Raw genomic sequence first — 13,433 nt, 5'->3', positions numbered from 1 at the left:
TTTCCTCATAAGCCTGTTCTATTGCACTGTGCCGTTTCTTACCGGTGGAATTTGTACCATTGCTAGGAAAGAGCATCACCTCAACGCTGTAAAATTGGTTTAAGACGACAAAAATTCATACATGCTGAAGAACGATGCTATACTGACAGCTATAGCAAAGTCAAAAGTACAGTAGCGGTGAAGCGCGATGAATATTGTAAACAGAGGTAACTACATTAGCGCATATGGGAGAATAAATATAAAAGAAGAATAAAAGACAAAGTTACGAATGCATAAAATGCGGTTTTGTGCGCATGATGTGAACTACGTCAGAGCTAGTTATTGTATACGGTGGGTTTGTGCCGTACCGTCCATTACCACCTCGAAATTCACGTCGCTAATGCGGTGCACAACTTTGTATGGACCGAAATACTGGCTCAGCAACATTTTACTAAGGGCACTGCGTCAAACGAGTCCCAACCCTTCTTGTTCTTCGGGTTTATAGAACGCTTAGCCGTGGTGAATATTACAACGTCGTGCATCTCCGTGCAGCTGCTGACCCATGTGCACCGGCGCGAGTTGGACGGCATCTTTAATGCATTCAGCGAATTATTCGGCGTCAGTTCTTAGGTTCTCTCTGTCATGACACTCAATCATAGCTACCAGCATCGTGTGCACTTCGCGGCTGTACAGGAGGCGAAATGATGTGAAGCATGTTGTTTCTTATAGGGCGGTTTTATACGCGAAGTTCATGAAAGACTAGATGGGACCCCATGTTTTCTGCTTGACGTCGAGGTTCTATCACCCTCAACACGTGAGCTGTGGCTGCAGCGACGCTCTCGATAAAAAAAGTGGAGAGCGCGTCGCCAGTTTTGCAATACACATACCTCTTGTTATCCGTCATCAGCTTTCTTCGATTATGCACTGGCACAGCGAGCAGCGATCTCTTCATCGAAGACAATTAAAAAAACAGGAGTTAAAAACAATAATATTTTCGAAGCTAGGGCAGCATCCGCCATGGCCAACCACGCGTCACTAAGGCTTGATGACTTACGGGATGCTATGCGGGTGACTGTATTGTCACTCCACGAAGAAAGCAGGCAGCCTAAAGCCTGGGGGTATGCGCATTTCTGTAATGGAAAACTTCGCTCCTCTTTTTCAACAGACGGTAGCTGTGGCAGTGGCTTACGTTATGGAGCACATACTGAGCGCGTTAACACAGATATGTAATGTCTTTGACAATCTTGTTTAGGCCCTTTGTATGTCCGTTGGACTGCGGATGGTAAGCACTCGTTTTTAGATGCCTGGTTTTGCCCTATTCAAAAATTTCTTCCATGATCAGTGCCGTGAACGTCGCCTGCTGTATGTCAGTACGCTGGACGGGGCCCCATTGATGCTGAAATGCGATATGATACATGAAGAACTCCGCTACCTCGGAAGCCGCGGTTCGCGGGAGCGATTTTGTCATGGCATTACGGATTAAATGGTCAGTAGCGACAATTACCCTCTTGTTGCCGTCGGTTATGGCGTCTTCTCGGAAATGGCGTGAGGACGACATGAAGACTTGGTCAAATGGGTAATGAGGTCTTTAAACGGGTTGCAATAGCCCGGGAGACTTCACGGAAGCTTTCGCCACTGGCATTCACGGCAGCCTTTGACATACCGTTTGACATCTGCCGAAAGTCCACGCAACTAATACATCTCATGAACTCTGGCTTGCGTTCTTGAGGGCATCAACCATTCATCTGTCGCGCAACAACAGTGCTACCTAGGTGGTGGAAAACACAGCGCATCACAAACTCTCAGAGAAGTGGTACTTGCACATTTATTTCGGAGGCCAGATCAAGCAATGCTGCATGGGTGAAGGAACGTACCGTTCGCTCGAATTTCATAGTCGCGTGTGTGTGCACCTCCATGGAGACTGCGTCGACAAGAGCCCAGGAAATTACCATATTCGGCGGATCTGTTTTCTTTTCTTCTATAGGTGATTGTCACCTTTCTGTTAATGGGCTCGGAGACACTGACCTCATCTGAAAGTGCTGCTCGTGAGTTCAGCGCCACTAGGATGATCGGAGGTATTCTTCATTGTTTTCCTACTTGTCATTTTCTGGGAAGGCGAAGGCTTCTCTTTGCAATGCCCAGTTCAATTGAACTTCGGCGCGAGCTCAAAATAATAATGCCACCTATACTGGAGTAAGCTTGTAGCGACAATGATGTATTGTCCTCCTTGGCTCTCGATTATTGTAAAAAGACAGTAATATTCAGTAACTTAGTTTCTTCACGCAATATATCTAGACCATTGTACAGACCAAGCGCATCTGCTAAGCTGACAGCTCAAAATTTACAGTTCGTTTGGAGCCAGAGCCTGCGGTAACTTGAATTGAAAATATAAAGAGGAGGACCAAAGGAGGACCAAAGAGCCCGGTAAATAATTAACGACTCTGTGATGGCTATCGTAGCGGGCCTTCTGGGACAGCTGGGAGGCAGAAAGACGATCCCTGGCAATCTGGCAAGCCGTTGCAGCCGATAGCTGCATCGCGGGCGTAGTCGGTAACAGGGCGCACAGGTGATGGTAAAAGCGTCTCGAAGGGCAATGTGGGATGGCGGCCAAACAAGAGGTAAAATGGGGAAAAGCCAGCGGTGTCATGGCGTGACGAGTTGTAGGCGAATGTCACACAAGGCAAGGTGCTGTCCCAATCACGGTGGTCTGAGGAAACGTACATGGAGAGCATTGTGCTCAGCGTGCGGTTGAGGCGCTCAGTAAGCCCATTGGTTTGCGGGTGGTAGGCAATGGTTAGCTTGTGACGGGTGGAACACGAACGAAGAATGTCGTCGACGACTTTGGCCAGAAAGGAGCGACCACGGTCGGTCAGCAGCTGTCGAGGAGCGCCGTGGTGAAGAATAACGTCGTAAAGTAGGAATTCCGCAACGTCAGTGGCACAGCTTGTCGGTAGTGCCCGCGTGATAGCGTATCGTGACGCGTAGTCCGTAGCGACGGCAATCCACTTGTTCCCAGTCAGAGATGTTGGGAATGGCCCGATGAGATCAAGGCCGACGCGGTAGAACGGGACACCGGGAATGTCGATGGGCTGAAGAGGACCGGCTGGCGACAAGGATGGATGCTTGTGACGCTGACAAGACTCGCAAGAAGCAACGTATCGGCGCACAGAGCGGTGGAGGCCTGGCCAGAAGGACCGACGCCGAACGCGATCGTACGTGCGAGTTGCTCCGAGATGTCCAGCTGTTGGGGCATCATGAAGCTGTTCGAGGACAGTGGAACGGAGTGTTTCGGGTACAACTAGTAGAAGCTCTGGGCCATCGGAGCTGGTGTCGCGTCTGTATAAGATGCCGTCACGAAGCACGAATAATTGTAGGGACGGGGCACAGTCATGAGATTGTAGACGGTGGATAATTGACCGCAAATTGGCATCGGTGAGCTGTTCGCTGCGTATGTCGAATAAAGCGGATATCGCGAAGACACAGGCGTCCGAATCGTGCGCTGACAAGTCGGGAGGGTCCACTGGATGACGGGATAGGCAGTCCGCATCCTGGTGCAGTCTGCCAGACTTGTAAGTGACGTCAAAGCTGTATTCTTGCAGTTTCAGTGCCCAGCGACCAAGTCGTCCAGTCGGATCCTTGAGGGAAGACAACCAGCAAAGCGCATGGTGGTCGGTGATGACCGAAAAGGTGCGGCCAAACAAGTATGGTCGAAACTTGCCGACAGCCCAAACTAGTGCGAGGCACTCGCGTTCAGTGATGGAAAATTTGCACTCTCAAGAGGAAAGAAGGCGACTGGCACAGGCGATGACGCGATCGCGACCTTGTTGCTGCTGGGCGAGAACAGCGCCGATGCCATGTCCACAGGCGTCGGTGCGAAGTTCAGTGGGGGCTGACGGGTCAAAATGGGCCAAGATGGGTGGTGACGTAAGTAACGTCGTGAGCGTGTGAAACGCAGTGGCCTGTTCAGGACCCCAAGAAAATGGAGTTTCCTTCTTCAAGATTTCCGTGAGTGGGCGGGCAACGTCGGCGAAGTTCTTGACAAAACGTCGAAAATAGGAGCACAATCCTACAAAGCTCCGGACGTCTTTAGTGGAACGTGGTATAGGGAAGTCTTTCACAACACGAATTTTATCTGGGTCAGGTTGCACGCCTTCAGCACTCACAAGGTGGCCAAGCACAGTGATTTCGCGGCGGCCAAAACGGCATTTGGAAGAGTTCAGCTGAAGGCCTGCTCGCCTGAAAACTTCAAGAACTGCCGACAATCGGCTAAGGTGACTGTCAATGTCGGTGAGAACACGATGACATCGTCAAGGTAACACAGGCAAGTTGACCATTTGTATCCACGGAAGAGGGAGTCCATCATCCTTTCAAAAGTGGCTGGGGCATTACACAGTCCAAAGGGCATTACCTTAAACTGGTAAAGTCCATCAGGCGTAACAAATGCTGTTTTTTCACGGTCTTGATCATCGACGGAGATCTGCCAGTAGCCTGACCTCAGGTCGATAGAAGAGAAGTATGCAGAGCCGTGTAGACAGTCGAGAGCGTCATCGATCCGCGGCAAAGGGTAGACGTCCTTGCGCGTTACCTTGTTTAATTAGGTGCCGGTAGTCGACGCAGAAGCGCCAGCTGCCATCTTTCTTCTTCACCAGGACGACTGGTGATGCCCATGGACTACATGAAGGCTCAATGACGTCCTTGATGAGCATCTTGTCGACTTCACGCTGTATCACTTCTTGCTCGGCATGGGACACGCGATAGGGACGTCGTCTGATTGGGCTGGCGTCCCCAGTATTAATCTTGTGAGTGACCACAGATGTCTGCCCCAAAGGACGGTCATTGAAGTCAAAGATGTCGCGGTAGGACTTCAATACGCGCCGCATATCGGCGGTCTGTGCAGGAATGAGGCCAGACGCAATCATCTTGTCAATATTACCGTCGTCGAGATTGTGCGAGAAAGAGGAAGGGGCAGAGGATAAAGAAGCGTCGGTGACGAATGCAGAAACGGCACACTCATCGATAGAAGCAATGTGGCCTAGAGTCATGCCGCTTGCGATGAGTTGCGTGCACCCGCTAAAGTTCAGTATGGGTAGAGACGTGTTATTATCTGCAACTCTGATAAGGGTGTGAGGAAGAGCGACGCTTTTGTCGAATAAGACGTCAACGATCGGGGTCAAAATGTAATCGCCATCGGGAATGGGCGAACAAGACCGCAATTTCACATACATAACGGCTTGAGGAGGTAGCCGAACGTAATCCACTGAGCACAAGCGCGGCTGGCGTGTAGTAGGAGCGTCATGGTAGCACGGTAGGTCTAGCTGAAGCAAGCCGGTTCCACAGTCAATAAGGGCAGAATGGGCAGACAGAAAATCCATACCGAGAATGGGGTCATGCGAGCATTTCTCGAGCACGGCAAGGAGTACGCTTGTGGATCGGTCGGCAACACTTATTCGCGCGGAGCACATCTCTAGCACGGGAAACGTTCCGCCATCGGCGACACGAATGAGCGGTACTGTGGGTGGTGTTAGGACCTTCTTAAGGCGGCGACGAAGCTCCGAAAGCTCCGAATTCATCACTGATATCTGAGCCCCAGTGTCCACTAGAGCGACAACATGTGCGTCATCCAGTTTAACGTCTATCAGGTTTCGCCTGGTCTGCAGTGTGGTCAGAGGATTTGACAGGCGGGTCGTCGATGCAGCATCACCTCTGGGAGCTGCATCGTCTAGTTTTCCAGAGGGAGTCGTGCAATCGGCGACGTAGGGCGGCGGAATTGGGGCGAGCGAGACGATTGGCGACGCGACAACGCCGAACGGGACTGGTGACCACGTGGGGACGGCGAACGACGATACGGCATGGGCGGAGCGTCTTCAGCGGTGGTTTGGGGATGCTCGTGGTAGGGCTGAAATCGGCCATGATCCATGTCTGGGTGACGGTTGTTACGGTTGTTTCCATAGGGAGCCTGATACCGATACCACCGGCTGTTACAATGGCGGGCCACGTGTCCAATACGACGGCAGTTAAAGCAAATTGGACGGTCATCAGCAGTCCTCCATTCGGCTGGGTTGCGAGTACGGAAAGGCGGCCTTTGACCTTGGGCGTGCGAAAGTGAGGGACGGCGGTCGATCGGCTGCGAAGGAGCTGCGGCGCACACAGAGTCCAGGCCAGCATTGGAGAGCTCCCGATGAACGATAGCTTGGACTAGTGGCACCATCTGGGAACTATGATCACAAGTACGGCCGCACGTAGAAGCAGGAGACGCAGCATCAAGTTCACGTCGGATGATCTTCTTCACGTGTTCCACGGTGAGCGGCGCCGACGGCTCAGGTACGTCTTCGCAGGACCACGTTGCTGCCGTGTTCGGAAGTCGAGCGAAGTTATTGGCAATGCGTCGACTTTTGGCGGCCTCAAAGCGCTTGCACTCTTGGATGATGGCATCAATGGTGTCGCAGTCCTTGCAGATTAGCAGGTTGAAGGCATCATCTACTATGCCTTTTAACACGTGGCCTACTTTCTCAGACTCCGTCATGCTGTCGTCCGCTTTGCGGCAAAGGGCAAGCACGTCCTGTATATAAGTCAGGTATGACTCTGTCGCTGTCTGCGCACGAGATGCCAGCTCCTTCTTTGCTGCTGCCTTTCTCCCTGTGGACTTGCCGAACTGGGAACGCATCTTTTCCTTGCATGCATCCCAGCTCCCAATTTCCTGTTCATTATTCTGAAACCACACATTCGCGGTTCCCTCGAGATAAAATAGTATGTTGGCCAACATGGTGGTCTCATCTCAGCGATTATTCTTACTTGCACGCTCGTGCAGGGATAGCCAGTCCTTGATGTCGACGTTGTCAGTCCCGCAGAATGTGCCTGGGTTCTTTAGCTGAGCCAGGACGACCGTTGTCGTTTTTGCCGCCTCGGTGGGCGCAGACACCTCTTCCGCCATCGTGGATAAAGCCAAGCGTCGGCCGCTGCGGAGCTCCGTTGTACCGTGTGGGTACCCCGCACCTCCACCAAAATGCCACGGGGATATGAGTAGCAAAACGGATAGGAAAATTATATTTACACGATACATACAAAGAGAGACGGCTGCAGGCAAGATGGCAGAACAACAACACGAGCGCTGCTCTGATCGTCGTCTTCATCGCCTTTTTGGCGCATTCTTCCATGGTCGGCATAGCGCGTAACAATATATATATATATATATATATATATATATATATATATATAAGCGTATCATAAGAAGCCAACATATACCCCAGAAAGTGAATGGGAAAACGGTTCCGCGGTAGCTCAATGGTGAGAGCATCGCACGCGTAATGCGAAGACGTGGGTTCGTTCCCCACCTGCGCACAGTTGTTTTCTCATCCATTTTCACTTTCATTAATTCCTCATTTCATTAATTCAATTATCAAGTACAAGTAATTTACCCTGTGCGGTCCCTGGTGTTATTGTTTGTTGACTTCTTATGATATGCTTATTAAAAAAATCGGGCCCCTCGGTTCTCTTTCGTCTCGTTCACAAACACACACACACACACACACATATATATATATATATATATATATATATATATATATATATACTGCGAAGCTGTCTATGGCTAGGGTCCCAGGAATTCTTCGGGGCTTCAAGACAACAGGGCACGATCATAATCAGAAAACATGAAAGCCCTCTATACCCTTCGCTGTCAGATTGATGGGAGTGGCTGCTCTTCTTGGCGACGAGTTAGCGGGTCGCGATCTATAATAAAAGATCGTCAATAAGAAGCATCCACACGATGGCGAAAATACCACTGAGGAGATTTCCCTTTCCGTAAAAAAAATCACTGCTATTCTACTCCTGCGAATGTGGACAGTAAGTGAAGCTGTAGCTATGTTGCGCCTAATGAAGAGCAACTTTTTAAACACCGATGCCATGATGTGTGCTCATTACGCACATTGCTCTTCTACCTTATATATGGCACGAACACACGTTTCAATGCTTTTTACATGAGCCTTTATATTATTTATTACTTTGAAATGACTGTTATACATGGTTTGCAGTCGCTATGATCTTTTCCGCTCTTATTTGAGAAATATCTTTGGCCAAAGTTAAATAGATGCATGATCCATGTAGGGTATTTGATTGAGTCGGATCGATGAAGTAACCGAGGTGAAACTCATCCAGGAAGTGGGTGAACCACGGCTTTGTTTCATGTTTTGAGATGTCTACGTTGAAGTTTCCGACGACGACAACCGGCAAGGCAGCGCCTATCGGGGATGCACACGGCTAGTGCGCATTGCTGCGTTATAATGGAGTGCCCTTGTGCCACTTGTAAACAATCTCCGATCGAATGATTCAACACAATAGATAAAATTATGCGAAAGTTAACAGCATTTGTAATAAAACAAAAAAATATACAGAACATACATAATAATTCAGTAAGAAACAAAAAAAAATTACCACAGCGATTTTGTTGCAGTTGGCGTGACCGGTGAAAAATTCAAATAAATATTGCGTGCTGTAAACATATATAGTCGGGAATGGCCAGCGAATGTGGCCTGAAAAGCAATATTGAAATGCCGTTCTATTTGACAGGCCGTTATTTATAGGTCTATCAGAACTGCTAAACAATGTCGCTATATCAATAGCTTTGAACGGACGTTATTAACCAGTGTTTAGGGATGTAGAGCCAATGACGGCTCTCTGAAGGCAAAGCAGTCAAAGCGGCAAAGCAGCCATTAACGGGTATTCACCGGCAAGGCAGGGCCAGCGCTAGATGACTTTTACAGTGGCTTTGCCAGCACTGACCTTACGGAGGCAACGGCAGGCCTTCGCGGCCCAGCCCGTGCCGTCTTAAAACCATCATCAGTCCTAGTCCTAGAAAACCATCATCGGTCCTAGTTGGCCGCATGTAATGTGCTGCCTGGATATGGAGTGTCTCCAACAGCTTGAACTTCATGTGAGTTCAAGCATTATGCTTGTTTCACATTTTAAAAGCTGTGGGCACGAGCACTGGGTATCTGCATTTGTATTTGCTCTTGCACTTTGTAGGTTACTTGTTTGGTATATAAGTCTTTATTCTGTGTTAAGTACCTATAGTGAACCTATGCTGGGAACTTTGGTGTATTTTGAACAAATCATTCTTCTTAGATAAATATGTTCTGTGTATATGTCTGCATGAACATACCTGTATAAATGTACAGCATGCTTTCAGATTGCGCACACATAAGCGGACATTCAGCTAAAGCATACTTCAGGTGATAGAAGAAATTACCCGCCGTGGTTGCTTACTGGCTTTGGTGTTGAGCTGCTAAGCAAGAGTTCGCGGGATGGAATGCCTGTTACGGTGGCCGCATTTCGATGGGGGCGACACGCGAAAGCCCCCCTGTACTTACATTTAGATGCATGTCAAAGAACCCCATGAGGTCCAAACTATTCCGGAGTCCCCCCTACGGCGTGCCTCATAATCAAATCGTAATCAAACCCCATAATTTAAAGTTTGGCAGAAGAAAAACATATGATTTTATTAACTAGGTATATAGGGCACAGTTGCACGGTTAATACAGCACGTGCACCTTAATACAGTCGGCACAGTGTTTTTTATATAGAAATAACTAAAAGTAGATTATGCATGAATACAGCTCGTCTTCCGCAAGGAGAATTTCTTGCATTCCAGATAGTAGAAACTGCTCATTGCGGTGGTGCTGATCATAAAATGTAGCTCAAGACACAATGGGCAATATTCCCGCTTAGTGCAGGATCATGTTGCGTCGAAACCATCGACTTGCAAGGCTAGGAATGAAGCCGTGTCAGCTTCGACACCGCGGCCAAACCCCCACCTCGTTATACGATATTCGTTAACAGCTGAATCAGACTTTCAAAGACCGTCACCGCGGTAACTCGTTCGCTTTAGTGTTTCGGGCGCGTGTCGCATGCCGTCGGGTGTGCAGAAACGGTTCTGTCATTCTTTGGGTGCGATTGAAATATTGGTAAGTGGTGACAGTGACTCCGGAGATCCCCATTACTGCGTACCTCGTAGTCCACAGTGGTTTGGGGATTCAATGTCAAACATTTATACATTATTTACCTATGCCTCATTTTCTTTCCCCTCTTCCGTCTTTTAACCTCCACGGCGCTGCAGGTATGGTCACATTGTCTAGTCGCAACGTCACATGCGCCTGGCAGTTGGTGAGGTGAAAACAAGCTAGTGTATACACAGCAGCGAAGCTTCGCAGATTTGCAATACAGTTAGTGTAGGCTCACGAACGCAGATACCTACGCGCCTTGCTGCTTAGAAGTAAACAAGAAATCAATGATTACAACGGAGCTGCATAAAAGGCGCGGTTCGAGGGATTTTTTTTTCGTACTCGCAAAGGCTATATGTGTCCGCCTTACGTACAGGCTATCCCTGCACCGGCCAGCGGAAGTGAATAGAAATATTTGTCTTTTCCACAAACTTAGACGTACCGGCAAAATCCCGCCAGCTTATTCGACGTCTCAGAATAGCGGAGCCCTACTGCCATTATGCGGTCGAGGCCGTGAAACGTTGAAGCTAGTCCAATTGCATATATTTGCAAGTGTGTATGTTGGCGGCTGATCGTTTTTACCTGAAGCTTGCGAGCGAAGCTGGTCGTTTCTGAGACAAACCAAGTTCTCGCTTAAATAGCGACTGCAGTGAAAAATCGGCAGCATATCGAATAAAGTCAAAACATTGAACAGCAACATTCGCCTGGCCGAGCAGTTTTTCATTTTACGCAGCTCCCATGATGCGTAACCTTGCCCCTTCTAGCCTTTCAGGCCCCATTACAGCTGTAGAAAGGGGGAGTCGTTCACTGCTAAAGACTGGAAATGGTAGACGTCATCTATCCGTGGATCAAACTTGTCGGTGCCATGCTAAATGCAAGGAAAACCCCAGATCGCTCCTACCTTCATCCGCGCTTAATTCTCCCGCACCTAGCGCTCGAGAACGCGTAAGGTGATTTAGAGCCATTGAACACTTGAACTGGTCAAACGACTAGCAGCCGGAAATGTTCGTTTAGAGGAAAGCACAAGCTTCTAGGTGGCTGCACCTAGAATCCAGGGATTGACGTCATTAACTGAAACCCGTTGGTGTTTCTACACGCGATCGCCGCATCGTGTTTGTATAGTTAGGATTTGAAATTTCTTTCTAGTTTACCCGTCCTATCAAACTGCAATACGTTTTTGTTTTTGTCTGAAACACTTCTATCGCCACCCCTACTTTGCTCTCTGGGCGGCATTGCGACTCCACGATTGAATGAACATTACGGGGCCCATGATTTACCTCTTTTACTTTTAGCTTGTAGGACAACATTTGCGTCTTATTGCATTCTACCAAAGATATCTAATATGCAATTTACCATATCCTTGTGTTTCCAAGTGAATTGTTGCAAATCACTTTTCTAGTTCTTTCGACGCGGGCGCATTTATTAATTTACAATTTTTATTTTTCTACAAAGATAACATCTAATATTCAGTATAAGCAAATATTTTTATTTGAAATTTTGCAATAATTACTACAATGTTCGGACAGAATTTGTGATGGTTGTTTAAAAAACCACCATGACAAACCTGCAGAACTAGAAACTACATTCTCGAAATAAACCGAGCACTGGTCGTTTTCGCAGCAAGCATCAGGCTTGCGTTCCTGGCTGCTGGACGTCCGCTGTGGTCGCCTTGCAATCATCATTATATACAGTGTACCTTTCCCGGTTCTCTGCCAAGTATTCAAACAGGAACAGACAGCAGGGAGGTATGCTGCTCACTTTGCTTTCGTGCACCCACAGTTCGTAATCTGCAACAAAAGGAGTAAGAGGTAATATTTATGTCATAGCAGAAATAGTCTGAGTTACATTCTGACAACGTTTTTTGGAATAATACATTAAAGGCGCAGTACGCGTTTTGACAATCATGAGACAAAACGTGAAGATGAGCTTCGATAGTAGTGTACTTTTTTCTAGCAATTTGTTAGGTTTTTGGTCAGGTCAAACACATGGATTGCACGTTTGTCTCACAATATTTATTCCAACGCTTAAAATTAAGAGGTAATAAAGCAACTGTAAAATTACTAAGATACTCTATGGCTGTCTGCAATAATGTCAAATACTGGTCCATAGAGTATTTCTATTTGTTACATAACTTTAGTCAATTGTGTTCAACTCCTCACAGACGCGCGAGCACACAGTCTAACACGGGCCTAAAAGGTACCAGTGAAAGTACATGAGGGTAAACAAGAAGCAAACGGGAATTGTGGTTGCCGTGCCTTCAAAAGAAGTAGCATTGGTAGCATAAATCGTCAATAGCCACTGCAAGTATTAGTTTTTCTTCGACACACAAAATAAGACTAACTCTGCTAAGGGAAATGAATTGGTACTTGTTGACTAAAATTAAGACATGACTTAGTTTAAAAGCACAAGTATAATTGTCAAAGTGAGCATTCTTGTATATTTTCATTTCCACGCTAGCTCCACAAATTTCAGTACATATAAATTAGCAATGTTTCTGATATGGTTTAATGTTTAAATCAAGGTTAAATACAAATATCGTCCACACCGTAGAAATGAAAACTTATAAAGCGCTCCCTTCTCTGTATGACAAAGTAAGAATAAGGGCAAGCTCATTTCACACTTTTTCGTAACATTATGACATGGATAAAATATTCCCAAACAACATTTGTGTATTGGCTAAAAGCTAAACTCTAAGCTGTCTGTCATTGTTTAGTTCAAACATATTTCCCTTTATTTTCAATTGCATGGATCTTATGGTGCAATTTACCCTTCAAGAGGCACCCGAAAGTTCAGATACTGCTTTCGCGGTACGTGCTTAAATCTAGAAAATGAAGCATAGCAGTAGTGCCACGAATGGTTACTTTAAATCCAGTATTTAGACCGCTGTAGAAATATCCGTTTTAAATCGGCTAATAACTTCCTCGGCGTTTAATACTGAGGAACCCATACCGCTTGATGCCTGCTATTTGTAAAATGTTAGCCGAAAATCTCATGAATTGCGCTGCGTTCTGTCTGCATATTTTGAAAGTGGTGTTAGTCTCAATTTCTACAAGCAGACTTGATTTCACTACACCACTCGGCTTTACATCGCTGTTACAATATGCTTTAAAAAGCTAATATTTGACGTGATGTTTCACCCAATAGCGTTTCCTCCTCTATAAGGTTGTCCACTGATGATTGTGTAATTTACCGCGCAATATTAACGACTGATAGTGTCATCCTTCAGGCACACCTACACTGGGTCTATGCAGAGTGCAATACTTGGCTGATGAAACTGAACGTAACCTCATGTAAAGTAATGAGAATTCCCACCTTGTTGGCAATTTTCCACCTCGGGATTATTTTCTTAAAAACGCTCCGCTGTCTCAAGTTTCCTCATACAAATACCTAGGCACCCACATTAAAGAGAATCTTTACAGAATCTTTACACAGAAACCACATTGTCAATAGCGCAAATCA

The 13,433-nt window shown here is 47.0% G+C and overlaps 1 protein-coding gene across 5 annotated transcripts in view; it reads right to left on the bottom strand.

Annotated features, from left to right (window-relative positions):
- Positions 1-13,433, bottom strand: part of LOC125940348 (male-specific histamine-binding salivary protein-like) — a 49,487-nt gene that overhangs the window by 13,668 nt on the left and 22,386 nt on the right. For 2 of the 5 annotated variants that reach the window (XM_049656430.1, XM_049656428.1), the window contains exon 5: positions 11,447-11,761. The exons of the other annotated variants lie outside the window; for them this stretch is intronic. In XM_049656430.1, coding sequence (XP_049512387.1) covers positions 11,601-11,761 — 161 coding nt within the window. In that variant the 3' untranslated portion in view covers positions 11,447-11,600. Of the gene's footprint in view, positions 1-11,446; positions 11,762-13,433 lie in introns of those variants that run through there. 5 annotated transcript variants of the gene reach the window in all.

The sequence above is a fragment of the Dermacentor silvarum genome, chromosome 9 (assembly GCF_013339745.2).
Source record: "Dermacentor silvarum isolate Dsil-2018 chromosome 9, BIME_Dsil_1.4, whole genome shotgun sequence".
Taxonomy (NCBI): Eukaryota; Metazoa; Arthropoda; class Arachnida; order Ixodida; family Ixodidae; genus Dermacentor; species Dermacentor silvarum.
The sequence above is the reverse complement of the archived record's forward strand: the minus strand, read 5'-3'. Positions and strand labels throughout refer to the sequence as shown.